The 25,940-nt window shown below is 44.6% G+C and overlaps 1 protein-coding gene across 4 annotated transcripts in view; it reads right to left on the bottom strand.

Annotated features, from left to right (window-relative positions):
• The window catches only part of LOC310965643 (calcium-dependent secretion activator 1), a gene marked incomplete at both ends in the record, with an annotated part of 320,144 nt that overhangs the window by 283,028 nt on the left and 11,176 nt on the right, over positions 1 to 25,940 (bottom strand). For all 4 annotated transcript variants that reach the window (XM_083939356.1, XM_083939353.1, XM_083939354.1 and 1 more), the window contains one exon: positions 3,015 to 3,128. In XM_083939356.1, the coding sequence (XP_083795482.1) occupies positions 3,015 to 3,128 (114 nt within the window). The remainder of the gene's footprint in view (positions 1 to 3,014; positions 3,129 to 25,940) is intronic.

Raw genomic sequence — 25,940 nt, 5'->3', positions numbered from 1 at the left:
CTTTAAACATTGCCCACTCCGGTTCATTGTCCCCCGACTGCCACAGGGATGCCAGAATAGCTCCGCCGGAGGAGTGAGTTGAAGATCTCTCGGACAGCGGCCTCCTCCAGGTGTTCCCAGTTCACCCGCGCTACTCGTTTGGGCTTACCTAGTCAGTCCAGAATCTTCCCCCATCCTCTGACCCAACTCAGCACCAGATGGTGATCAGTTGACAGCTCTGTCCCTCTCTTCACTCGAGTGTCCAGAACATATGGCCTCAGATCACATGATACGATCACAAAATCGATCATCGACCTTTGGCCATCGACCTGACAATCCGTGACTAGCACAGACGTCTGATAACAGACCACCGCTCGGATTTAGATCAGGGAGGCCATTCCTCCCAATCACGCCTCTCAAGGTGTCTCCATCATTGCCCACTTGGGCGTTGAAGTCGCCCAGCAGAACTATGGAGTCCCCTACTGTCCCCCCATGCAGGACTCAATTCAGGATCTCCAAGAAGGCTGAATACTCTGAACTGCTGTTTGGTGCATATGCACAAACAACAGTCAGAGTTTTCCCCCCTACCACCCGCAGGTGTAAGGAGGTGACCCTCTCGTCCACCGGGATAAACTCCAACACCGCGGGGCTCAGCCGGGGGTTTGTGAGTATCCCCACACTTGCCTGGCGCCTCACACCCTGGGAAACTCCAGAGAAGAATAGGGTCCAACCCCTATCCAGGAATACGGTTCCAGAAGCCCCACCAGATCTAACTGGTAGCACTCCACCTCTCGCACAAGCTCCGGCTCCTTCCCCCACAGAGAGGTGACATTCCACGTCCCCAGAGCCAGCCTCTGCTGCCTGTGTCTGGTCCATCGAGGCCCCTCACCTGCAGCAGCGCACCCGACCCAAGCAGTTCCTCCTGTGAGTGGTGGGCCCACAGGACATTAAGGGGGGGAAGAGCTGGATGACCTGCAATTTTCTGATGTTCAACTCAGATAAAACTGAAGTTATCTTACTTGGCCGTGAAGGCCTCCGAAACTCAATAGCTAAAGATTTTGTTACTCTGGATGATGTTGTGTTGTCCTCCAGCACCACAGTAAGGAATCTGGTTGTTATTTTTCATCAAGATATGTCCTTCGATTCTCACATAAAACTAACGACAAGGACTGCATATTGTCAGCTGCATAATATTGAGAAAATTAGAACCATTGTGTCTCAGAAAGATGCAAAAAACTAGTCCATGCATTTGTGACTTCTAGGCTGGACTATTGCAACTCCTTATTATCAGGCTGCTCCAATAAGTCTGTTAAGAGTCTCCAGTTGGTCCAAAATGCTGCAGCTTGTGTACTGACTAAAACAAATTCAAGAGAACATATTTCTCCTGTATTAGCTTCTTAGAATCTAGAATAGAATTCAAAACCCTTCTCCTTACCAACATAGCTCTTATTAGTTAAGCTCCGTCGTATCTTAAAGAGCTTATAGTACCGTATTACCTGAGTAGATCGCTGCGCTCTGAGAATGAAGGGCTAGTTGTCGTTCCTAGAGTATCCAAAAGTAGAATGGGAGGCAGAGCCTTCAGCTACCAAGCTCCTCTCCTGTAGAACCAACTCCCAAGTGTTATTTGGGAGGCAAACACTGTCCCCATATTTAAAAGTAAACTTAAAACTAGCCTCTTTGATAAAGCTTATAATTAGGGCTTAAATGCCCTTTGCTATGTTGTTATTGGCCTTCAATTCCTCTAACCGTGCATTCACACCAAAAGCGATGGAGGCAATGAAAGCGTCAAGCTGCCATTCAAAGCCAATGTAAATGACGTGATAAGACGCGACGCGTTCTGAGCGATGAGAGCGATGTGATGAAGCGTCCATCGCCTCATCGCGCGTGTCGCTTAAAGTTGAACTTTTCAAGCAACATCGCGTGTAGCTGTGCCGCGACAGCCAATCAGAGTTGAGATCCTTGACATATCCAGCGGCACTGGGCTCACCAAAGCCGCCATTGTTGCAGTCCTTTGTGGAAACCAGACTGTTCCTATGGATATAATATAATGAATATAACTATGATCTGTGGACCGCAGCGACCGGCCTTTAGGCATCTAGTCTGCCGGAAATCCAGAAGAAGAAAAAGAAGAAGAAGAAAGCCATCAGTGCAGAGTGAAGCTGAGGAGACCGGGCAGCACTTGTACAGCTTCAGAAGTTAAATCACTGACGGCCTGATCTCACTACAACACAACAGCTCTTTTAAGAGCCACGCACTTCATGTAAGAGCTCATTTCTGTTCTTTTAAAAGCATGCAGATCCCTGTAAGCACTAGCATCACTTTCCATTTAGCCCAACAGCAGAGTAGGCTGAGCCGGGGGTTAGCCTCAGTTAGCTAGCCGCCTCGGCTGCTACCTGCGATAGACGCGAATGAAGCGATGATCAAAAGTGTGACAAATGTGAGCAAGCGACGCGATACTTGCATTCCGGGCGATCTAATCACCTCCATCGCTTTTGGTGTGAATGCACGGTTAGAGCCTGCATGTACATCTTGGTAGATACAGCCCACTGAATCCTGGTCAATTGGCAGGATATTATTAAGGCTGCCCTGAGGAGCTCAGTGCACGCTCTGCATCACTTATTAGAGCGACGACAAGTTATCCCAACTGAGGTTCTGAAACTTTTCTCCCCATTCATAGCTTTCATTTTAAACAAGAAGAGGTTTACAAGGTGAACTTAAATGGTAGTTTAGACATCTGAAATAAATACATAAATATAACATAAATCTTGCAGATATTTTCTTTTCATAAATAATAATATATTAACATCCACTATTTAAGCGATTCGACAGAGAAAACGTCTTCCTCTACAGCACAGCCAGAGGTCACATACAGCCACAAAAGGACAGACACAGCATACATACTGTATATCTGCATTCAATCAAAACAATGCATATCAGGGTAAAAAAATTTAAAAAGACAAAATTAAATTAAATCTGTTTTGTGAGTATACTGTTGACAGAGTGAAATATCTTTGTACCAAACAATAACGACTCACATCATAGTAGCTCTGCACAGCATTGATGAAGGCCTCATCAGCAACGATCTGGGTTTCTCCGCTGAGGAAGGCCTGGAAACGCTCTTTGACTGTCTGCAGCTGCTGCTTACTGATCTGAAAGAGACAATAGGAAACAGGAGCCAAAGAAGATGTTAGAATTTATTAAAACCCCAACTAAAACTTCCATCCATCCATCACGGTGGGGGGGGGGGGGGGGGGGGCTGGAGCCGATCCCAGCTGATCCCAACTGATATTGGGCGTGTGGCGGGGTACACCCTAGACAGGAGGCCAATCTTTCGGGCACCAGCTAAATCTTTACAACTACTATTTTAAACAACGAAACTTTACCTTTTTCTATCTTTTTTAATCATATGAAAATTATATGAGCTCGTCGAAAATGTACTGGAAGGCTCTTAAGTTGGTCTTCAAATAAATACTTTGGTTTGTGTTTCTTTGTACTGTCTTTCTCTACTTTATTGGTATTAAATATGTATCCTTGAATGCCAAAAAGTTTACTTAACCCCAACAACAGGACATGGAACAGCCTTTCAATGTTGATGGGCACAGAAAGAACCTTTGATGGTGTTGATCCAAGCCAAGAAACTGGTGGTCACTCAACCAAAACCAGGGATGGGAAGGTCAATATGAGCAATAGTTGTTTGTTGTTCTAAATATCTGAGAAAGGACAATCCATCCTCATCTCATCTCAGAGTTAGGATAGCTGCAAAAGACAAAGGAGAAGTGTGGGAAAATAGCTTTCCTACTGACATTAACAGCTTTTAAAATGTTGAGGCGATTACGAGGCATATTGGTGGCAGCAACCGTTTTGAGTGACTTAGGAGTCTTCTTGACTACTTTTAACTTTTCACAAATTAAGGAGCTGCTTTAAGCCAAGCCCCAACCATAGGGAATTCCTGGTTGATCCAGTATGTAAGTGCCAAAAACTGCAGTTCTCCCAGTGTCCAGTAGGAGTATTTGCACAATAGAGCAGTTTCTCATTGACCTCCATGTTAAAAAGACCAATTTTCACAGCATATTTAAACCTACATAGGACATTCTAGTCTGTATGTTTAAGTCATAGCTCCATGACAACAGGACAACTGTAAGTTAAAGTTTATGAATAATTAGGGGCACGGACTCTTGAGTGACAGCTAACCCCTGACCCTCACTTCTCCTCTGAGGCTAGTTGTCAGGATTAGCATGCTAACTCCGTCATCTCGACCTGGACTGCGGTCATTTATGTGGTGGTGTTTCTACAAGTGACAAGATGGTTTGCTCTTCGATCAACTGTACAAACAGATGGTTTAGGAACACAGTTTTAATGTTAGCTTTCTTATGCTAATTAAATAGCTGCACTTGCACCATGATTTGCAGTACAGCCTGCTATCTATGACACATACACTAGATGCTAATCTGGAGCAGCAGGAGGATTCGGGCCGTGAGGGCATGAGCATGGTACTGTGTTGAATATCAGTTTAAATCATAGATCATAAATGCTGGCTAGCTGCACTTTACTCCCGGAGCCGTTGTAATCTCTGCTAGAGACACCGGACTCCCCATCTCGTTTATCCAGTAATGTGTTCTGTTAGCCTAGCTCCCGGGTGGTGGAGCTAATGTGAGCTAATGTGGCTAATTCTGAAAACATCACCCAGACGGATGTATCTCCCTCCCCCCAACGTCACATCAATGTCCTTTTTTGGTAAGAGGAAATGAGGAGGAGTCAAAGTCTGACAAGATTGTGCCTCCCACAGGCAAATATGATTGGATCAAGTAGAGAGAATGGGCCCTGGCGGAGTGGCTACGTCCATTTTTTATACAGTCTATGCGTTTCGCGGTAAAGCACTGTGAAATACTCTCTGACCAAAAATTGCACTTGTCTTTAAAGAGTTACACCCAGATCAACATGTTAGGAGTGACTTTTAGCCTTAAGATGTTTTGGGAATACAGACCCAGGTGTAAAGATCTGTGGACAGTCTTCACTTTGACATGTAACCTGACAGAAGTACAGAATTGAACATTATTATATTTGCAATGGTATCACAGAGTGTTCTTATGGGCAAAGCCAAGACAAAACAATAATATTGTGCTGCGTGGGCCTGGAAATTATATCCGTGGGTGGTTCCCTTTTCTTTTTATTTCAAACTAAGCTATCACATCACCAATTAACGGTTTCAGTGAGTAATCATGTCACTGTTCATAACAATGTGATGTTAAGGCTGCATTTACACCGAATCAGGAAACAAATATTAAACATTGTGCTTTAGAGGGAAGCATCCTGCTGAAGATGGGACTGTTTGGAAGTTGAAGAGGCACGCAGATCCAAAAAGATAAGTACTGGGTGTCGGACGAAAAAAACAGTATAAGTATAAACAGTGAGTCCGCACACTAGAATCAGCTCCAAATAGCGTTTTTAATGAGCCATCAGTGGTGTAGTCTACGTGATACACAGGTATACTGTGATGAACGGTGCAGGGAAATAACACTGGGAAACTGGACCCAAATGTAGACACAGACACGGGGTAAAAGTACAAACAAAACATTTAATATAAACGATAAACAAACGTGAAATAACGACAGGGAATACAGATATACTGAAAACTAGACGGTCGGGGAAAACAGGAACGAGGAAACGACGGACGATCAGGGAACAGGACGAGGAAACAGGAACGCGGGAAACTACGGAGAAACAAAGAGAGCAACAATTAATACAACAAACAACGATTAGATAAAAAAACAACGAGGAGCGCAAAAACCAAAAAACGAGTAACGGGAGCCAATCTGACAAAGAGTTTACCAAGGGAAGGATAACAACGGTTCGGCACTGCATGCCTGTCAGCTCAGGGACTTTATACTCTTCAGGTGAACACCAAGGGGAGACACATGCAGGGAAAAACAGACAGAGGGAGACAAACTCAAACAAAAGTGAGAGAGGAGGTTACTGATACCCTCAAAGAGCGCCTCAAGGCGCTCCACCGGGCCTCCCCGGATAAGCCCAGTAGAAGTCCCGGATCAGGGACGGATCCAGGATAAGGTATCAAGATACTCAGCTCCGTTCCTCAGGACCATATCCCTCCCAGTCCACCAGGTACTTGAATCCGCGCCCTCTGCGTCGCGCATCCAAAATAGAACTGACCGTGAACGCCGGATGGCCACGGGTTGGTGGGGCGATGGCAGGCGGGCACAACGTGCTGGTGGATACTGGTTTCAGCTGGGAAATGTGAAAAGTCAGTTGAATCCTAAGGAACGCTGGGAGCTTCAGACGGACAGCACTGGGGTTGATGACGGACTCCACCTCAAAGGGACCAATGAAGCAGCGAGGTGCAAGTTTCCTGGACGCGACATTCAGGGGGATGTCGTGTGAGTTCAACCAAACCTTCTGACCAGGCTTGTACTTGGGCGCAGGGATGCGATGGCGATCCGCAATCCTGCGGTTCTGCTCCGCCGTCCGTAACAAGGCCCCTCGGGTCTCTCTCCATATCCGATGAACTCTCTGGAGATGGTGTTGGACAGACGGAACAGCAATCTCTGATTCCTGGGCCGGGAAAAGAGGAGGTTAGTAGCCCAACGAAGCCTCGACGGGGGACATACCTGTAGCGGTGTAGTATTCCACCCAGGACAGCTGAGAAGACCACGACGAGGGGTTGCGGGCACAGATACAGCGAAGAGCGGTCTCCAGGTCCTGATTAGCTCTCTGTCTGGACTGGGGATGGAACCCCGACGCTAAACTGTCCTTAGCTCCCAAGGCCTGGCATAAAGATTTCCAGACACAGGAAGTGAACTGGGGACCCCGGTCCAAAGCGATGTCTGCTGGTATCCCTTGGAGGCGAAAGATATGGTCGACCAGAATAGATGCCGTCTCCATGGCAGAAGGCAGCTTAGGCAGGGAAACAAGTGGACCATCTTAGAGAATCTGTCGACAATGGTGACAATGGTGTCATTACCTTGGGAGGCAGGAAGTCCAGTGACAAAGTCCAAGGCGATGTGAGACCAGGGTCGACCGGGCACGGGCAGAGGACGGAGAAGACCAGCTGGAGGGCGATGAGAGGCCTTTCCCCGGGTGCACACAGTGCAGGCCAGGACAAACTCCCGAGTATTCGAAGATATGGTCCCCCACCAGAAGTGATGGCGCAGGAGCTACAGGGTCCTGGTGATTCCGGGATGACAGGCAAGATGAGAGGAGTGTCCCCACTGGAACACCTGGGAGCGAACACTGGCGGGAACAAACAGACGCCAGGTTGACTCAATCTCCCATGTTAGTGCCGCCATAACACAGGATGCGGGAATGATGTGGTCCAGACAGTCTCCTTCTCCTCCTCAGCAGGCCCAAATTGATGGGAAAGAGCATCCGTCTTAATGTTTTTGCTGCCAGGAATGTAAATGAAAAGTTAAATCCTCCAAAAAACAAGGTCCACCGGGCTTGGCAGGAATTTAGTCTTTCAGCCCTCTGAATATAAGCCAAGTTTTTGTGGTCCGTCCAGACCATGAACGGAATCTCTGCCCCCTCTAACCAGTGCCGCCACTCCTCTAATGCTAGCTTGACAGCTAGCAGTTCACGGTTCCCAACGTCGTAGTTCCTCTCAGCGGGAGACAGCTTCTTGGAGAAGAACGTGCATGGGTGAACCTGGTTGTCAGACACTGCCCACTGGGATAGAACCGCCCCCACTCCCAGATCCGAGGTATCCACCTCGACAATGAACTGAAGGCCAGTATCTGGCTGAACTAAAACGGGTGCGGACGAGAAATGCTTCTTCAGGGTCAGGAAAGCGTCATTGGCGGCAGAAGACCAGACAAAGGGAGTTAAGGGGGAAGTCAACCTGGTCATAGGTGAAACTACCTGACTGTAGTTCCGAATGAAACAACGGTAAAATTGGGCGAAACTGAAAAAATCACTGTAGTTGCTTCCCGGAGGTGGGCGTCGGCCATTCAGTCACTGCTGTGACAGGATCCGCTCTAACCTGTCCTCTCTCCACAATATAACCCAGAAAAGTCACTGAGGGAACGTGGAACTCGCACTTTTCGGCTTTCACGAACAGACGATTCTCCTGAAGACGCTGGAGAACCTGACGAACGTGCACCACATGTTCAGTCAAGTCCTTGGAAAAAATCAGGATGTCATCCAGGTATACCAAGACCGAGCAATTCAGCATATTGCGGAGCACGTCATTAACTAGCGCTTGAAAAAGGGCTGGCGCATTAGTTAAACTGAACGGCATGACTAGGTATTCGAAGTGTCCGAGTGGAGTGTTGAAAGCCGTTTTCCATTCGTCCCCCTCTCTCACCCTCACAAGATGATATGCATTGCGGAGGTCTAGTTTGGAGAAGACTGTTGCCCCATGCAACGGCTTGAACGCGGAATTAATCAAATGGAGAGGGTACTTGTTCTTGATAGTTATGTTGTTGAAACCACGGTAATCGATGCAGGGGCATAGTGACTTGTCCTTCTTGGCCACGAAGAAAAATACACCTCCCAGTGGGGACGAAGAAGGACGAATAATCCCTGATTTAAGTGAGTCATTAACATAAGTTTCCATCGCCTCACGTTCGGGCCCTGACATGTTATATAGACGACTGGAAGGAAAAGTTGACCCGGGCAATAACTCGATGGGGCAATCATAAGGGCGGTGAGGAGGTAGGGATAACGCCTTAGTCTTGCTAAAAAATTCGGCGAGATCATGATACACTGGTTGCACGGACGACAAGTCTGGAGGTTCAGGTAAAGAGGGTCTCGGGTCACTGGGGCATCTAGGTGGAGCTGAAGGAAGGCAGGAAGAATGACAATTGCTGCTCCAACTCACAACTCTGCCAGTCAACCAGTCAATAACTGGGTTGTGAGTGATACGCCAGGGAAGACCAAGAACCACGGGAGCATTAGTGGAAGGCATAATGTGAAAAGCAATCGATTCGGAGTGGTTACCAGCAAGAGACATGGTTAAAGGCAAAAGTCTCCGCAGAGATCTGAGCGAGTTCACTCCCACTGAGGCTATTAACCATTAACGGGGTCTCGAGCTGATTAACCGGGATCAAACTCGTTTCAACAAACTCCGAATTGATTATGTTTGTGTCAGCCCCAGAGTCAATTAGTGCTCAATTAGTACCCTCACAGCTCAACACTATGTCCAGATTAATGCGCTTACGGGGAATATCAGGGACAGCTGAACAACTTACCAGAACCCCGTCTGCGACTGGTGAGTCTGATTGTTTAACCGTAATGGGCAGTTAGCTAACTGGTGATTGGGAGCTCCACAGTAAATGCATAACCTACTCCTAAAGCGCCGCTGACTTAACCGGCTACGACCTAGCTGCATGGGTTCCTCCTGTACTGGAGCGGGAGAGAGGGGAACCCGGTTGCTCACAGGTACACTAGGAGAGGACTTAGGGTGAATAGTGAGGGGACCTGGTGCAACTAGGGGGAAAGACTGCCTCTCACGGCATCTCTCACGTAGACAGTTGTCTATCTTAATGGCGAGGCTAACAAGGTCTTGAAGGTTAGAAGTCTCAGATCTACTAACTAAGCACTCCTTAACCTCCTCGTTAAGCCCCTTAAAAAATATACTCTGGAGAGTCCGATCATCCCAACCTAATTCAGCTGCTAATGTACGAAACTCTACTGAGTAATCTGCAGCACAGGCGGAACCCTGACGTAGGTCCAGCAACCGATTACTGGTATCGCAATTAGATACAGGATGATCGAACACCGACAACATCTCACTGGAGAACTATTCCAAAACGCAGCTCCCCAGACTCGAGCCCTCATGCATGCTTTACCCATGATGTGAATATTGTTAACAGTTCTTTTAATACTTTTGAGTATTTTTTAGCCTGCTTCTGCAGATGTTACTAATGTTAATACAAAACTTTAAGATGACTTTAATTTTTCATGGTTTTGTTTACTTCCAGGTTGTGCTATTTGCAGCTCCCGAAATCAACTGGCACCCTCACTGCGGAAAGAGTTTCTGTATCTGAGGTGTGGGAATTCTTGAGGGTCCAGTCCTTAAACCCAAAGAGATCAACATCAGTTACTGCTTTGAGGAACAAGATTTGATGACATAAGATGTCCAGGGCACACAAAATATCCAAGGAGCTGACTGAAAAGGGTGGACAGGATTTACTGGGGAATTTGGTGAGAGCTGTGTTAGAGACTGTGTTGAGTGAGACAGACGCTGTTTTCAGAACAGCGTACTATCTTGCTAAGATGAATCGACCTTTCTCTGATCATGACAGTCTTATTAAGCTTCAGGGGGAAAATGGTGTCAACATGGGCACAAATCTGCACTCAAGGTACAGTTCCACAAAAATTGTTGAACACATATAAAAAGGGATGAAGAATAAAATAGTTCACAGACTGCTGAATGTGAAAGGGGCTTCAGTCTAATGAACAATATTTGCACAGATAAGAGATCTACACTGTTGTTGTCAAATGTAAGTAATCTAATGATGATCAGCATCAATGGGCCACCTGTATCACTTTTTGAACCAAAAAAAGTAATCTCACAACATGGCTGAAAAACCATCGCTTTGCCACACAAACAAGAAGGCAATGCACACCTCAGTTGCCTGAGTACAAACGTATTTGGAATGTTTTGTAGGGTACCAGGCTATCCACCCTTCCCATGCAGTGACTTAGAGCGTGCTCACACTGTCCTCCCGGACCACGACCCGGACTTTAGGGTACTTGTCCCCCCTCCCTCTCCCCCCGCGCCCCAGCCCCGTTTGTACTCACACTGCCAGGGCCGGCCAATGCTTCTTGCTGTCCATACGCCATCACGCCGTAACACGTCACACGCATTGATCGCGTGTGTGTGGCTTTGTTTACAAATCTTTCCACAGACGTCAGAGTTTTTGTGCGTCTTGTCGACTGTTTTTGAATATTTTCATCCGACCAAATCTGGAGTAAACACTCCACCTCCGCATCACACCAACATGAACCTTTCACCGCCATTGTTGTAGTTGTTAAATGTCCGCGCATGGTCCGTCCTTCTATTTACATGTCCGAACTGGCGGACATAGCGCTACTGCCGTAGGGCTCGTGCTCGTGCTCGTACACGTGCGCACGCTCGTGCTCGTACATGTGCAAACGGCTCCGCTAAAGCCCACCTCTTTCAAGCGGGCCGTGGACGGTCCGCTGGCCGCAGTTGAGCGCGGAGCGGGTGCTCTCACATGGCTTAAAGGTACTAGACTTTAGCTGAAAAACCGGTTTGGGCCGCGGCCAAAAGGACAATGTGAGCACGCTCTTAGAGACCCTGCGTCTATGCTCCTTCCCTACAACAGGGACACTGCCCGCAAACCAGGTTAAAACAGTGCTTGGCTCATTCTGAGTCTCTCATCCTGTTTTTTTTCCAGGACTAACAAAGTGAATCCAGTGTAAATAAGTTGTCTTTTGTACTTCAATTTATTCAAAATGATATGTTCATTGCAACTACTACTGATAAGCCTAAATAATCATTGTTGATTCATTCATTTATTGACTGTTAAAAGTATTGTAAAGTGTTGCATACAATGCCAACATAGTTAATCCAGTGTAAATACTTTTTTGCCTTTTTCAACCTCCACTTATTAAGGTGAAGTTTAGTTGTCAATGAGTAGTTTTTTTCTTGATTGAAGCCAATTTGAGGTGTTTTCTTGTTCATTTAATATTATTATAATTACTTATTCAAAATGATATGTTCATTGTAGCTGATAGCCTAAATTATCGTTATTGTTCATTTATTGACTGCTAAGAGTATTGTGTTGCATACAATAAATTAACACATGAATAAGAGATAAGAGACATAATTTGTCTGTCAGCTCATCTACCATTTGCAGAATAATTAGAAAGCCTGATGGTTGTAGGTATGAAGACTTTTCTGTATCTCTCTGTCCTGCAGTGAGGAGAGAGGAGCTGCTGTTTCTTTTGGTCTATCATGGTTTTATGAAATTGTTCATAATGACCTCTAACATCTTTGCTGTGCATCTCTCCACCACCTCCCAGTGTGTCCAACCAATCACAGAGCCAGCTTTCCTAATTGATTTGTCCAGTCTCATTGCATCCTTATGGCTGATGCTGGGTAACATACCCAGTCTTATCAACATGACAGGAGGCAGCATCAGCCATAAGGTTGGGATGGTGCATATGAGGTGTTGCTCCAAGATGGTTGTTGTAAAATGTGTTGTTCTGGGACGGGTGAGTCAGAGTATAGAGACAGTATACCCACTGCAAAAAACTAGACTACACCACTGTGCACCATGTAACGTTTCATGGTGCATTAAAAACGCTATTTGGAGCTTATTCTGGTGTGCGGACTCCTGTTTGGAGCTTTTATTTTGAAATATCTGGTTTGGAACTCCAGTGTCCTTAGAGGTTGGCCACCTATGGGTCTACAGTCTCCATTATCCTACTGCTTTTCCACAGTTGATGACAGTCTGGAACCCACTGTGTGATGGTCCCACAGTTCTGATCTAACCACACAAACAGACAGTGACATTGATCCATGTGCATGCTGAGATGTTTTATGAATGAACTTGCCCAATTACACATTATGTAATGGTGAGTCATCCTTCAATACAGATAATAGTACTACAATGAAATTGCCAATAAGAGCCTCCTTCCCTGCTAGAAGACTTTATGCCCATTGGTCAGTTTCGGTCTGCAGCCCTGGTAACGGTTACCATGGCCACTGCAGCAGAGGAAGCTGTAATCTCATACTGCTTCCTCTATCATGGAGGTGAAGGTTCAGATTACTTATGTTAGAGCCAGCTGTGTGCTACTGTTTATCCATAATACATCAGAGCATGACTATATGTTGTTAAAGAGTGGGTCAGAGATGGAAATATATGCAGCTGGTGAGTAGACTGGTCAGCTGTTGTGTCACTTGGTTTAGTTACTCCCTCAGTATGTTTTTTGTGAGGGACAGGGGGAGGGCCAACCGTCTAGACAAGTCTGACTTGCATTTATCTGATAGCAGCTGGAAGTTCTTTTGAAAAAGGTCTCTGAAGGAGCTGGTGATGAACACCCCCAAATACTTGAACCCCTTGTCAGCCGTTTTAAAGGGAAATATGGATTGTGGGAGTGATCTAGACAAGTTGTTGACAAAAAATAACTCACTTTTCTGAATATTCTTATTTATTATTATTCTTTGTTTTTATTCTTATACTCCAATAGGTGCCCAAACTAATCCAGAATTGATAAAACTGGGGGGAGGGGGAATGTGGTGTTTGAAATAAATTAGAGGAGGTCATCAGTATATAAGGAGAGTTTGTGGACTAGACCAAAACGAGTTATGCCTTCAAACTCATTCTGGTTTCTAAGCCAGATGGCTATGTTGAAAAACAAGGGTAAGAGCTGACAGCCCTTCCGGTTCCTACGTTTGAGAAGGAAGTATGCTGAATGGACACCGTTAGTGTTTGCAGAGGGGGTTACATACAGAAGAGTCTCCCCCTCCTGTTGTCACCTTGTAAACAAAGCCTCCTGTAAGCCAATGTACGAGTCAGGGAAATCACACATCTCTCATAATACAATGATCATTTTGGCTGGGTCAGTTTTAGCCCCAAATGTGTGCATATAACCTTATTTAAATATGTTCACGTAAGACAGGAGCGGCGAGATACTGTTTGCTTGGCAAAACAGTTAGGGTTGCATCTCACCCTTTTTTTTTATTTATTTCATATTGATAGTGACAGATAAGAAAGGTCAAAAAGAGGGGAAGACCTGCAGCAAAGGGCCCTGGGCCAGATTCGAACCTGGGATGCTGCAGCTAGGACTCTTTTTGTCTTTTTTTGCAGGTTTAGTGCCTGCAAAAACTGTAGAAATCGTTTTCTGAATCTGCCTCTAATTTACACTCTATTTTTCACAAGTTTAAGTACTATTGTAAAACCTGTTCATGTTAGAAACATTTAAAATAACACAAAACTACTGTAAATTTTATTGCAATTTTCTACATTCTGCTTTCTAAAAAGACCAAAAAAAAAACAAAAAACATTAGAATACTTGATTCTAATCGGCTACAGAGATTCCATTACAACAAGTTAATAGACATCTACAAATAGTTCCAGTGAAACTGAATGTCCACAGTTCTGACCTAATGTGCTAGCTATATAGAATCAGTCTGTACCTGAAATGATCATGCTGATCGTTTGATCTGCCGCTCAAACAAAATTCTATTACTGTATTGCCCATTTCTTGCCTCAAATGTTTTCAGGAATTTCAGGTAAACATCTTAATTGACATTACATTATAACAGTTGCCTCATAACATGCCCAACTGGAGTGGAACGATATCTTCAGGAAAAATGGTAGCTGTACGGGGAAAATGGTTCCTGGAAAACAGTGCACTACATACTACAGGTTACACACACACACACACACACATACACACACACACACACACACATACACACAAACACAAACAAAACCGTAGGCTACTGCAAGCAGGGTTACAGCCTGTCTGCCAACAAACACTTTTACAGCGCGCAGAATTTTTTAGGTGGAGTGTTTTCTTTCATGTTACTTGTACATAAGTTGACGCTGTGAATCATACGGGCCACCTTGAATCAAACTATTCTGTACTGTCTTCTCATTTTGAGGAAGAGCGGTGTGTCGCTGTATCACTGATCAGCTGATCACTGGCAACTGAAATCCATTCAAAATTATATGTCACCTCCGGCGTCTCGTAAAACCTTTTTGGGCCTTTTGTTGTAATGGAAACACAGCGAGTGAGCAGCCATTTGAGAGGGCCTGTCCTGAAACTTTCCGAGCGGCCACATTTTACCCTAATGGAAACACGCCTTTTGTGTATCATTATACAATTAAACATGCGCTCAAGGTAGCGTCTATGTTGAGAATATAAACCCTAAAGAAAACATATTACACCCCTTCAGTCTGCATATAAAGTGTCAATATGTAATGGATAAAAGCCGTTCTAAAAATGAATAAACCAACACTTGATTGATATTCCCTTAAGGGCAAAATAGAATGAAGAAAAAAATAAAGAAAACAAAAAATCAAAACAGGGACATACTCCCATTATACACATATTATTATTATTATTATTATTATTATTATTATTATTATTATTAATGCACAACTAGCATGAACTGGATTACATTTAATTGGAATTGTATTTTATATGATTTTATATCACAAATAAATTACAGTAATTGATTTCACTGAATTGAAAAATAGTGCTGGGCAGGCGGATTTTAATTTATGAAATTTAAAGCCTTTTTTGCCTAAAGAGGCTAATGCTAATTATACTTCACAGTATGGAGTTGTTATGTTGTGTTCAGGCTGGACATGAAGGGTATATTCGCCTCGCTTTATTGACGCAAGTTTGAGTTTACTTGCGTTATTCGTGCTGGTGCAGCTTTATAGTCCTCAACAATGCTTCTTTCCATCATAAAACATGGCCAAAATAATCACTATTATGCTGCTTAGTAACTGTTCTTAACTTTAAGCCTAAAATAGAAAATAAAAGAGTTTGTCAATAAAAATTTCATCAAAATCTGGCCAGTAGGAGTTGAGTAGTTACGGACCGGAGGTTTTCAAAGTCTAACACTCCAGGCCCTCCTTTTGTCTTGTGTCCACAGGTTTGCAACACAAATATCTAGACCTTTACATAGACAGGACAATCTGAGTCTCATTTTTGTCAAAACACACTTAATCATTTTACAGTTTGCGGATAGCATAGCTAAGCTGCTGGCTAAAGTTAGCGAGAGTCCCGGAGTGGTTGGCCTACCCTAGTCAGCGGGGCGGGGGGCCACGGCCAACATCCATCTTTGCAGAGCTGCTCATGGAAGTTTTCAGCGAAGGCGTCTTGGACTCACAACTAGAATGTGACAAGGCTCATCGTATGCTATCTAAGAGGAGGAGAGCACGGCCAGTCATTATCAGGCTGCACAAGTACCAGGTGAAGGAGAGGATCATAAGCGAAGTCCGGGCCAAGAGAGGCAAGCTACAGTACAGGGGCTCTCCCATCTCCATCTACGAGCACTATGTGCCGGAGGTGGTGGAACACCAAAAATAAAGAGAGGTGATGTCGGATCTTTACAACCTGGGCTTCAAACCTGCAATGCTATTGCTTGCGAGGTTTGTCATCGTGATGAGGGACGGAGGGAGGAAGAGGCTCTCTTTGTTCTCAGAGGCTATAATCTTCATGACATCCATCCGCATGGAAGAGAAGTGATGACCGTGGAAGCCTATTGATCTCACCACAGACGAGTCACTGTCATGCTATCTGGATAACCGTGAGTTGATGAGATGCCAACTACGTAACTGTGTTTTAACCAGCCCCAGAAGAGCCCGGAGTTTATTTTATTTTATTTTGGACCGCAGCATTGTTACCTAACGGATTACTGATATTTTGACTAATCGGACATTTTAACACAGAAATGCAGAGAAAGCCTTCAATTGGGTAGAGTGGGGCTTTCTATTTTCCATTTTAAAGAGATGTGGCTTTGATTCTATTTTGATTTCTTGGGTTAAGCTTCAAGAGTTTTTCCTTGCTTTAATGAATTTGATGTCGGTGGTGAAACAAAACGCTCCAAGTGAGATGCCAAACACAGATGTTTTGCTGCACGATCAGTTTATCAAGAATGTCATTGACGGTTCCCTTCGTTGAGAGTTAAAACAATTAGTATGCAGGCGACCTACTGTCTCTCTGCTGGATGCTAGTGCAGAGGCAATTAGGTGGGAGCGACCCCAGGCTTCAGAGCTGCAGGAGGTGAAACAAATGCCTAAGCTTTAGCAGGAACAGCTTAAGCATCTCACGTAATCATTCTCTTTACCGTGGTCCAGTCATCTGCCGGTGGTGTTAGCAGTCTGGACACTTTGCCAGGGAGTGCAGAGGAGAGCGTTCCCCTCCTGAACCTTCAGAGTCTGCTTCTTTGTGGCCAGCCTCTCGGAGGGATTCAGCTCAGCATTCGAGAAACTAGCAAGTCGAATTGCACTGCCAGTTCGACGGGAGCTGCCACTGGCTCACCAGTCATGTCGGGGGATGGGAGAGAAGCTAAGCTAATCAGCACTTTTCCACACATTAACGTAGTTATAGGGGGAGTAAATCTCCCTTGCTTAGTGGACATTGAGTCCATGACATGGGACCATGAGGAACTTTAGTCTTGCCATTGCCTTCAGCTTCCAGCAGCCAATGGCAGAACTAAAGTGGTTTGCCTATCCCATACCTCGGCTACTTGGAACTCGAAGTCGAGTTCTGTGGTAGAACTTTGCCATGGTGTGGGTTCTGGTGGTCAAGGACCCTACAGCTGCTGCATCTACCCTGCCCCGGGTGTCTTGGGGATGAACATTTTATGAAGATGCCACAGCACCTTGTTTGGGCAACATGGCTCTGCCCTGTTTAACCTGCCCACTGTCACTGAAGCATCTGAGTTTTTGGTGCAGGCATTGCAGAGATGCCATCAAGACTCTCTAACTTCCTCTTTTGATACCATTGGCCAGGTTAAGCTACGAAGGAAGAAAGCTTTCTGCATCTTTGGTGGTACCATGCAGCTTTTCCAGCCACCTGTTCTGCACAGCATTCTGGGACTACTGTGCTCTTTGAGCCCTCTGATAGGGGCCTGACTTCTGGACTGCTCAGCGCTGGTTTGAGTTGAGGGAGGTACTGTATAAATACCTGTTGTGAATGTTGGAACTTCTGATGTGTTGCTTTACCCTCTGCTTTCCTACACTGCAGGATCAAATAAAAGCAGTTGATCTATGTTCTTTGTCAGCCGATGAACCGAAGGAAGCCTTCTTTGGGAATATGCTTCCATCTTTTCAACACTGGCCTGGAGTGCATCAACCTGATAGCGCACCAACTTCTTGACGATACTCCCATCTGTCAGCGCTATTGACTTATTCCGCCATCAGAATACAAATTGGTCAAGGAGCACATCAACCAGCTGCTGGGTGTGCAGGTCATAAGGGAAAGCTGCAGTCCGTTTGCTTCACCGATCGTGCTGGTTAAAAAGAAAAATGGTAGTCTGCGCTTAAGTGCAGCTTAACCACCGTACTCGAAAAGATGCATTTCCCCTTCCTCGGATCAAGGGGTCACTGGATGCACTCAGAGGAGCCCGCTGGTTTTCCACGATGGATCTAGGCAGCAGTAACAATCAGTTCCTGGTGGCAAAGGCCAACTCAAGACATCATTTTGCACTCCTTTCGGACATTTTGAGTGGAATCGCATGCCCATGGTCTTCTCATCCACCTTTCAACAACATCTTGAGAGGCTGAAAGTAGTAGTAGAAACATGAGGGTCTGAAGGCAAAGTTCTCGAAGTGCTCCTTTTTTCAACAGGAGGTGTGTTATTTGGCAAGCTTGAGGTGTTAGCCAACTGGCAGCCTCCCAAATCTAAGCTTACCACTTCACCCGTACTGGCATACGCTGACTTTTTTACTTCCATTCATCTTGGAAGTTGATGCAAGCCAGTCCTCTCCCAAGAGGGAAAGGTGTGGCCCATAGCCTTCGCCAGTCGAAGTTTAATGCCGACTGAGCGTAACCCCGTCAATTATAACTCCATGAAGCTAGAGTTTCTTGTGTGGTGTATTTTAAATTGTATCACAGGCATCTCAGCCTTAATTATATTATGTAACACTTTTATGTATTTTCAGGGATACATGTTTATTTGAATGGTTACAAGAATAGTTACTGAATCAAAGCTCAATTTTCAAGGTGAATTTAAAAGAAAATCAATGATCACACTTTAATTGAATCTCCAAGCATGAATTGATTTGAATCAGCTAAACCCTGTTTTGGCCCTGTTTAGTGTTTTTCAGCCTCACAACAATTTGATCACTTTTGAAAATTCCCCCCAGATTCTGGCTCACAGAACACCAGACAACATGTGGATCAAATGGAGTCAAACATATCAGGTGTGGACTAGTTTACCAGGCAAAATGTTCACTAAAGGCATGGGCATATACGCTAAGAATCCAATAACGCATGACATTAACCCTTTTCCCTTCACTCAGAAGGGAGCATGCTGGAGCTCCCTGGTGATGACATAACATCAAATGAATGGGTAATCCCAGATTACACTTTGCACACAAAGGATTGGGAAAGTGCTCACATGAGGGCAGTGGAAAATGCTTACACACACACACACACACAAGCATGCACGCACACACACACATGCGCACGACTATGCCTCCTCTGCCATGCTGTGCCTTGAACACAAATCCAATATAAAGAAAAACTGCGAAACCATAAGTATGCTTTAAAATCATCCATGTGAAACTATACAGCCACAAGTCTCAAACCTCTTCTTAGAGCAATGATATTGTGATTGAGAGTGTATGGACGCTGATTAAAGACAGCTTGAAAAACACGCCACCCACTCATTACTGGCACAGGATCAGCTGCTGGCAAGTCATTCTGCCAAACATGCGAACAACTTCCCTTCACTGGCCAACACGCGTTTAATGACAAAAGATACTGTACATTTCCAATTCAGTAGCATTCAATAACCATCTGTGAAACGTTTATTTAGCTGATAATGTCATACTGTAGACAAAGTGTAAAGCTTTCAACTTAAATAGATGTCACTAATCTAGCATAGGCAGATCAGGGATTAGTAGAGTCATCAGTAAATAGAGGCACAGATATCTTTGAGATCTGCCTCTGTGTCAGTCTTCTGCTCTCCAGACTCCAGACCATTCTGCTTCATGGTCTTTTGACTTTTTTGTGTCAAGTATATAGTGTTTGATTGCAGTTGTCTGAGTAACTTTGGCAGCTAATTGTGTTAACAAAACACAATGTGATTTTAATAATTGTGATCTTAATGTTCTAAGAGCAGGTGACAGCCACTCAAAGTGGTTACATGTTAAAGACATTTTACTAGTCACAGGAAATCCACACAGTTAGTTAAATAGTGTAAAAGTATTACTTAAAGTGAAGTATGACTATTCTGTTTTTAACAATTTGCCTCATATAAACTGAGGGAGGCTCACAACTAAATTGTTGGATGTGATTGGTTTAAAAAAAATTGCACTGAAAAATTAACACAACATGTAACGCTGGCCGTGAAAAAAAGATGAATTATTTGACGTAGCCTATATGAAAGTAGATAGAAAAACTTGAGGTACCTGACAGGTGGCACCTTTGCAGCCTTTTGCTGCTAATGACCTGATATTATGCTGGACAAAGGCATACTCCATGATTTGTCTGTCCTGTTGCCTTCTCTCCTACAGTGACAGTTGCACCAGGCGGTGTTCCAGTGGTTCTTGCAGGGAATTACGATATCAATTTAAAAGTAATGGATTAGTTATTTGAAAAAAACATAACTAAACTGATTACTTGAATTGCAAAACTAACAATTTGCCGCCCGTAGAATGAATGAGAGGGCTCATAAATATGAATTAGGGAGTAGATGTGAGATTAGTCCATGTCAGTGAAGTAGTATAATTTCTTAATCATGAGTGATTTATAATGGCATTTATTGGCCACCCCTTTTTTGAGAGTGTTGAAGGTGGGGGACAGGGACTAATCCCACATTAAAGCCCAGTACAGACCAAAGATTTGCAAAGAGATGAGTTGAAACTTGCAGCTACTTGCAACGTGCAGGTCTGCAACGTTCTGAAACCTGCCAGTTCACACCAGTGAGACGATACGAGATGGTGCATCATCTCGATAGCAACGCCTCTCTGTACTTCTGTTCTATCCTCCGCCTTTTCAGGCTTTTTTGCGTAGCTGGATATAATTTGTAGCATTATAAAATATAAGTGAGAAAAGAGATAAAGAGATACTCTTTACAGCTGCATTTTTAGATGTGATGAAACAGAGAAAATAACGTTTTATTTCCCTGATTCACTGCTTTGTTCTCGATTATGGCCAGCGCTCCCTCTCCTTATACATTGTATTGCTCACTAGACCCTCTCTCTCTATCACACACGCTCGTTGAGCCTCCGTCCATAAGAGCCATTTCAACATGTTTGTCAGTGACTTGACCAGTGGACTCTGCTAAGACTTGATTGGTTGTTGAAACAGGTGATGTGTGTTACGTTCTAAAAACAGCTGCAGTCTATCGCAGGCCACATAGAGACATTGACACTCATGGGCAATTTAGAGTAATCAATTAACTTTGACTGTGGGAGGAAGCTGGAGAACCCAGAGAGAACGCACGCAGACACAGGGAGAACATGCAAACTCCAAACAGAAAGGCCCTTGTCTGAACTCGAACCAGGAACCCTCTTGCTGTGACGCGACATGGCTAACCACCACACCACCATGCTGCCCGCTGTCATATCCATGGTATCAAAAACTTTTGACACTTTCTGCACAAATTGCTTTTTTCAATTGGATGGTGAACTTGATGGTGAAATGATCTCACTACAATGAAATGTCTCCTATGAGGACTAACATCATCACACATGAAGGCAACTGGGCTCAGTGAATCCACAAGAGTCTCAGCTTTACAGTCAGACCCAATTTATGACATTCAAGATTTATGGACCCCAGTTTGCAATACATTTTGGTATGGGTGGCTTTTAAAAGAAAGATATCCGTTGATGATCTCTATATGTTGATCTTTGGCTGGGGGGAACTTTACACTTTACAGATTGCATTATTAGTGTTCTCAGATTCCCTATTAGAATTAGGTTTTGGTTTTGGAATACAAATACACCAAAAAATTTTGAATTTTTTTTTAAATATCAACACATAGCGACCATGGACGTGACAAGACGGAGTACTCTACATGGCGATTAGCATTATTATTGAAAAATAGGGTGCATCCCCTGGAGGCATTGATAGTCAATTTACTGTGTCCTTTCAGGTTAGTTTGGAAATCTGAACAATGTCTTGAGTGCTGTCACTGGCTTCCGCCATGTTCTCATGGAAGCAAACAAACCTTGTTGCTGCGCCTGCGTCTGTGAGACTTGCTCACTCTTTTTTGTTTTTTTTGCTTGCTAAAAGTTTTTCAAAGCATGGTAATCAAGCATGGTTTTAATGATAATTGCATTGTGAAAGGGTTATAGTAACCATGTGAAATTTTATTGCACTGTATCATTAAACCGGTAATCGTTTTATCCCTAGCTGTCTGAAGGGCCATGGACTCATCATGCTAATTGCCCTGTGGCCCCGCAGACGATGATGATAGGTATCATATTAGAGTCTCAATAGATCAGATTGGTATGATGACTCACCCCAGCCTAATTACACCACATGCATTGCTTTCTAAAAGTGGATGTGTCAAAGGACTTCCGTACAATGAAGCATGTGGTGTACTTTCATCTGTGTGATGTGTGTGTGTGTTTGGCTGTGTAGGTGTGTGTTTCTACATTAACACAACAGGCCAATTGACAAGGCTTTTATCATCATTAGCAGCCTACATGCTGTCCTTTTGAATTATGCAGACACTATTGATCCATCTCTACAACACACAAATACACACACACACACACACACACACACACACACACACACACACACACACACACGCACTCAGAGAGAGAGATGTGTTGGAAACCTTTGATGGTGCAATTCAAAAAAGTTTTCTTTTCATCGACTGCCTGGTTTTGTGTGCACACCGATACTGAAAGCAGTACAAACTAGTTAGTGTAAGAGTCTTGAAAATCTGGGGACACCTGAGGGGTGTACTACGAAGTGCGCTGAACATACCCAGGGTTTGCGTACGCACAAAAACGTGGCGTACGCCATTTTCCACGCCAACATTCAGATGTATCAAAAGTGAAATGACCGTGGAAATGTGCGGTGCGCCACGCAAGCTTCATGGCTGGTGTACGCATGTTTCTACAGCTATTGTTTCTTTGGCGACACTTAGATGTATGCTGGGAAACTGTTAATTATGTGAAAACAATTCATCCTCAGTGTAATGTGCACAACAGAGAAACATAAATGGACAATTAACACACACGTGTTTGCGCATTTTTTTATATCCATCCATATGATTGCAAAGTGATGAAAAAATGGCATTAACAATGGCAGCCTTGGTCTTGTTAGAAGACATCGCAAATAGTTAAATCAGACGTGAGAGGGTGTTTAGAGAGCGGGAAGATCTGTTGGCAAATGACGACAACTGGCTCATGAGTCGTTTCAGGTTGCCGAGGCCAGTGTTACTTGAGCTGTGCACAGAGCTGCCAGGGGTTGTCAATAAATGTTCAAATAATATGTGATGCGCAAATGCAGCTCACCAACATCGTGGCAAGGTGGCCAGGGGTCTGTTAACCCTGAAATGAGGGAAACTCTGAGTTTTCCGTTTCACAAAGGGAGGTAACTCAAACCAGAGACAGAGGGGTAACTCTAGCCTGTTTCACAAAGAGAGGTAACTTAACCACTCGGTCAGTTACCATGGTAACATGCTCTCTGTCTCCGCCCTCTTTCAGCCGAACACGGCATTTGATTTCCTCATTCATTCAGTCAGCAGGCTAGTTTTGGCGTAGTATAGTTCCGTCTTTTTTTTCAGAAAATCATTGCAAAAATCAAACATTAGAAGTTATATTAGGTGGCAACTATTTCACTACCATGGCATGTCCTTTTGATAACGATCCCGTGGATGACGGTGCAGCAATACTGCGCAGAGAATTAAATATTCATCGGAAGATGATTATCAGACCGCGCATAGACGTCCTTAATATACTGCAGCCATAATTACAAAATGAATGAAATGGATCTTTTGAGCAAGTTGAATGTATTTGACTCAACGTTTCCTAAATATAATCCCAGCTTTTCTTGCAATTCATAGGTTCAAAAGTGTGTTTTTTTAATTGGGTTAGCGGTATATAAACTACTCCAATATAGCCTTCTGATCCAGAATATCATCTATAATGCGAGGGGGGGATATCACGGCAGGGGCTGAATACGGCACAACACCGTTTCATGTCACAGTCCATCATTTACATACACAGCCCTATCCGTTCTTACATTTCCAACATTAACAACCAAAGTCATGCTCTCACATCCCAGCAGATATTATGTGTTGCGCTGTGTTTTTTTGCAAATGGGAGTTTTTTATACAACATATAAAACAGCCACAGCCACTACGTTTAAACGCACTGAGCAGTAATGTTCTCCCACGCCGTCTCCCTCTCTTTTGCTGCTGCAGCGGTGTTACACTTTCAGCGAAAACCTGCTCAAACTCTCCGTATGAGCGCATTAATATTTCCAATTCCAGTGGTAGCGTAGCGCTCCGCTTCCCCGTTGCTATGGTGACTCGTCGAATCAGGGCTCCATTGATGCTGTCTTTTTTTACTTGGGGTGCACTCGCTTAACTCCAGGTCAAACTACTCTGACGCAAATCTGCTGTTCTGGAACTGAAAACTCAGAGTTTCCTATCTCAGATTAGATCAACTCAGAGTTCAGGGTTAGACTCAGAGTTTTTTGAACCTGATTTGTGAAACGGACCCATGGTTCAACGCATGACTCGTTCATTCTAACCTATAGCATGGTTGGTAACAGGTTGGAGGCTGGCACGGTGCGCGATGGGTGGCTTCTTGGTGAGCGACTAATTAATCCGTTTAATTGCGCCCCGAATTTAAACCAGCACAATGCCCATTTGGGCACGTGAATTCAAATATGTGTATTTTTTTTTTCCCTGGTATATATATATATAGATATATATATCTTTATATATATTTATATTTAGGAACGAGAGATGAGAACGTGGCTGTTGACCCCTCTCACTAACCCCGGCACTGACCAAGAGGGGAGGTAAAACGACCGCCATTCCCGAACTCGGGCGTTGGTGGAGAGGGCAATTGGCTTATTAATGGGGCGCTGGCGAGACAGGTCGGGCGGGGTGCTGCTGTACACACCTGAGAAGGTGTGCCGCATCGTGCAGGCCTGTTGTGTCCTGCACAACTTTGCACAACGCCATGCCATACCACTGCCAGAGCACATCCCCCACCAGAAGAACCGGATGCCGGACCCGTCAACCTCGACCCCGCCCCCGCGAAGCGATACATCTAATTTCAACGATGTAAAAAGGCAAGGACACTATTTAGTTTTTAAGTGCATTTATTGCGTGACAAATATCTCCCTGTGATTCCAGCACAGCTTGTGAAAGGATACGGCCAGTCGGGCGGACGTCAGCAGCTGGCGTGGAGTCGCCGGGGCGCGTGGTGCTGGAGGAGCCAGTGGAGACGCCAGGGTGCGAGGTGCCGGTGGAGGTGCCTGTGGAGACGCCAGGGCGCGCGGTGCAGAGGGAGGAGCCCTCTCCTGGTTAATCGTCTATTGAGAAATGATCATAAAAAAAGAAGTAATTAAACATGAGTCAATGCGTTTCTATCCTGGCAACTTAACGCACAAACATGTGTAATGTGAGCAGCCTATTGAACGACCAGTATAATGGCATTTCTGAGTTTAACACATTTACCTTGAGGATGATCTGTGTCGCCTTCATGGACTGCCGCTTAGAGCTATCAAAGGGGGTCAGTTCCTCCCCTCTTGTCCCCCCGCCTGTTGCGGTGATACTTCGGCGGTGGGCCGAAATCCTCCGCTTCACCTCCACCTTCACGTTGGACCTTTTTTTTTATTTCAGGGGGTGTGCGCTGCTCCGACCCCACAGCGTTCACTGCCTCACACACACACTCCCACTCAAGTTTCTCTTTCTTTGTGTTTATCCCTGAAGAGAGGCTACCAAATAAAATAGATCTTCGGGTCTCCACTTCATTTAATAAAATTTCGAGCTCAGACTCGTTGAATTTGCGCTTCTTACCTTTACTCATCGTTTAAATCTGATGGTGCAGAGAGGGAATCCCCGGTGCAGGCCCTATTTAAATTGATTTGCATATTTAAATGGGGGCGTGGACAGGGAGGAGTTTAGCACTTCTACATGTGCGCTCAATTCCACGTTGATTGGGATGTACAAAGGAAAAGTGCTTGGATCCATGCGTACTAACACTTTGATACATCTGATTTTTTTTGTGCGTACGACAGTTTCTGGATTCTAGCGTACGCCATGTTTCAGTAAGATATCCACGCAAGTCTTAGTACATGAGGCCCCAG

Source organism: Echiichthys vipera (genome assembly GCF_963691815.1).
Source record: "Echiichthys vipera genome assembly, chromosome: X".
NCBI lineage: Eukaryota > Metazoa > Chordata > Actinopteri > Perciformes > Trachinidae > Echiichthys > Echiichthys vipera.
Note: the sequence above shows the minus strand (reverse complement) of the source record. Positions and strands in the feature narration are given on the sequence as shown.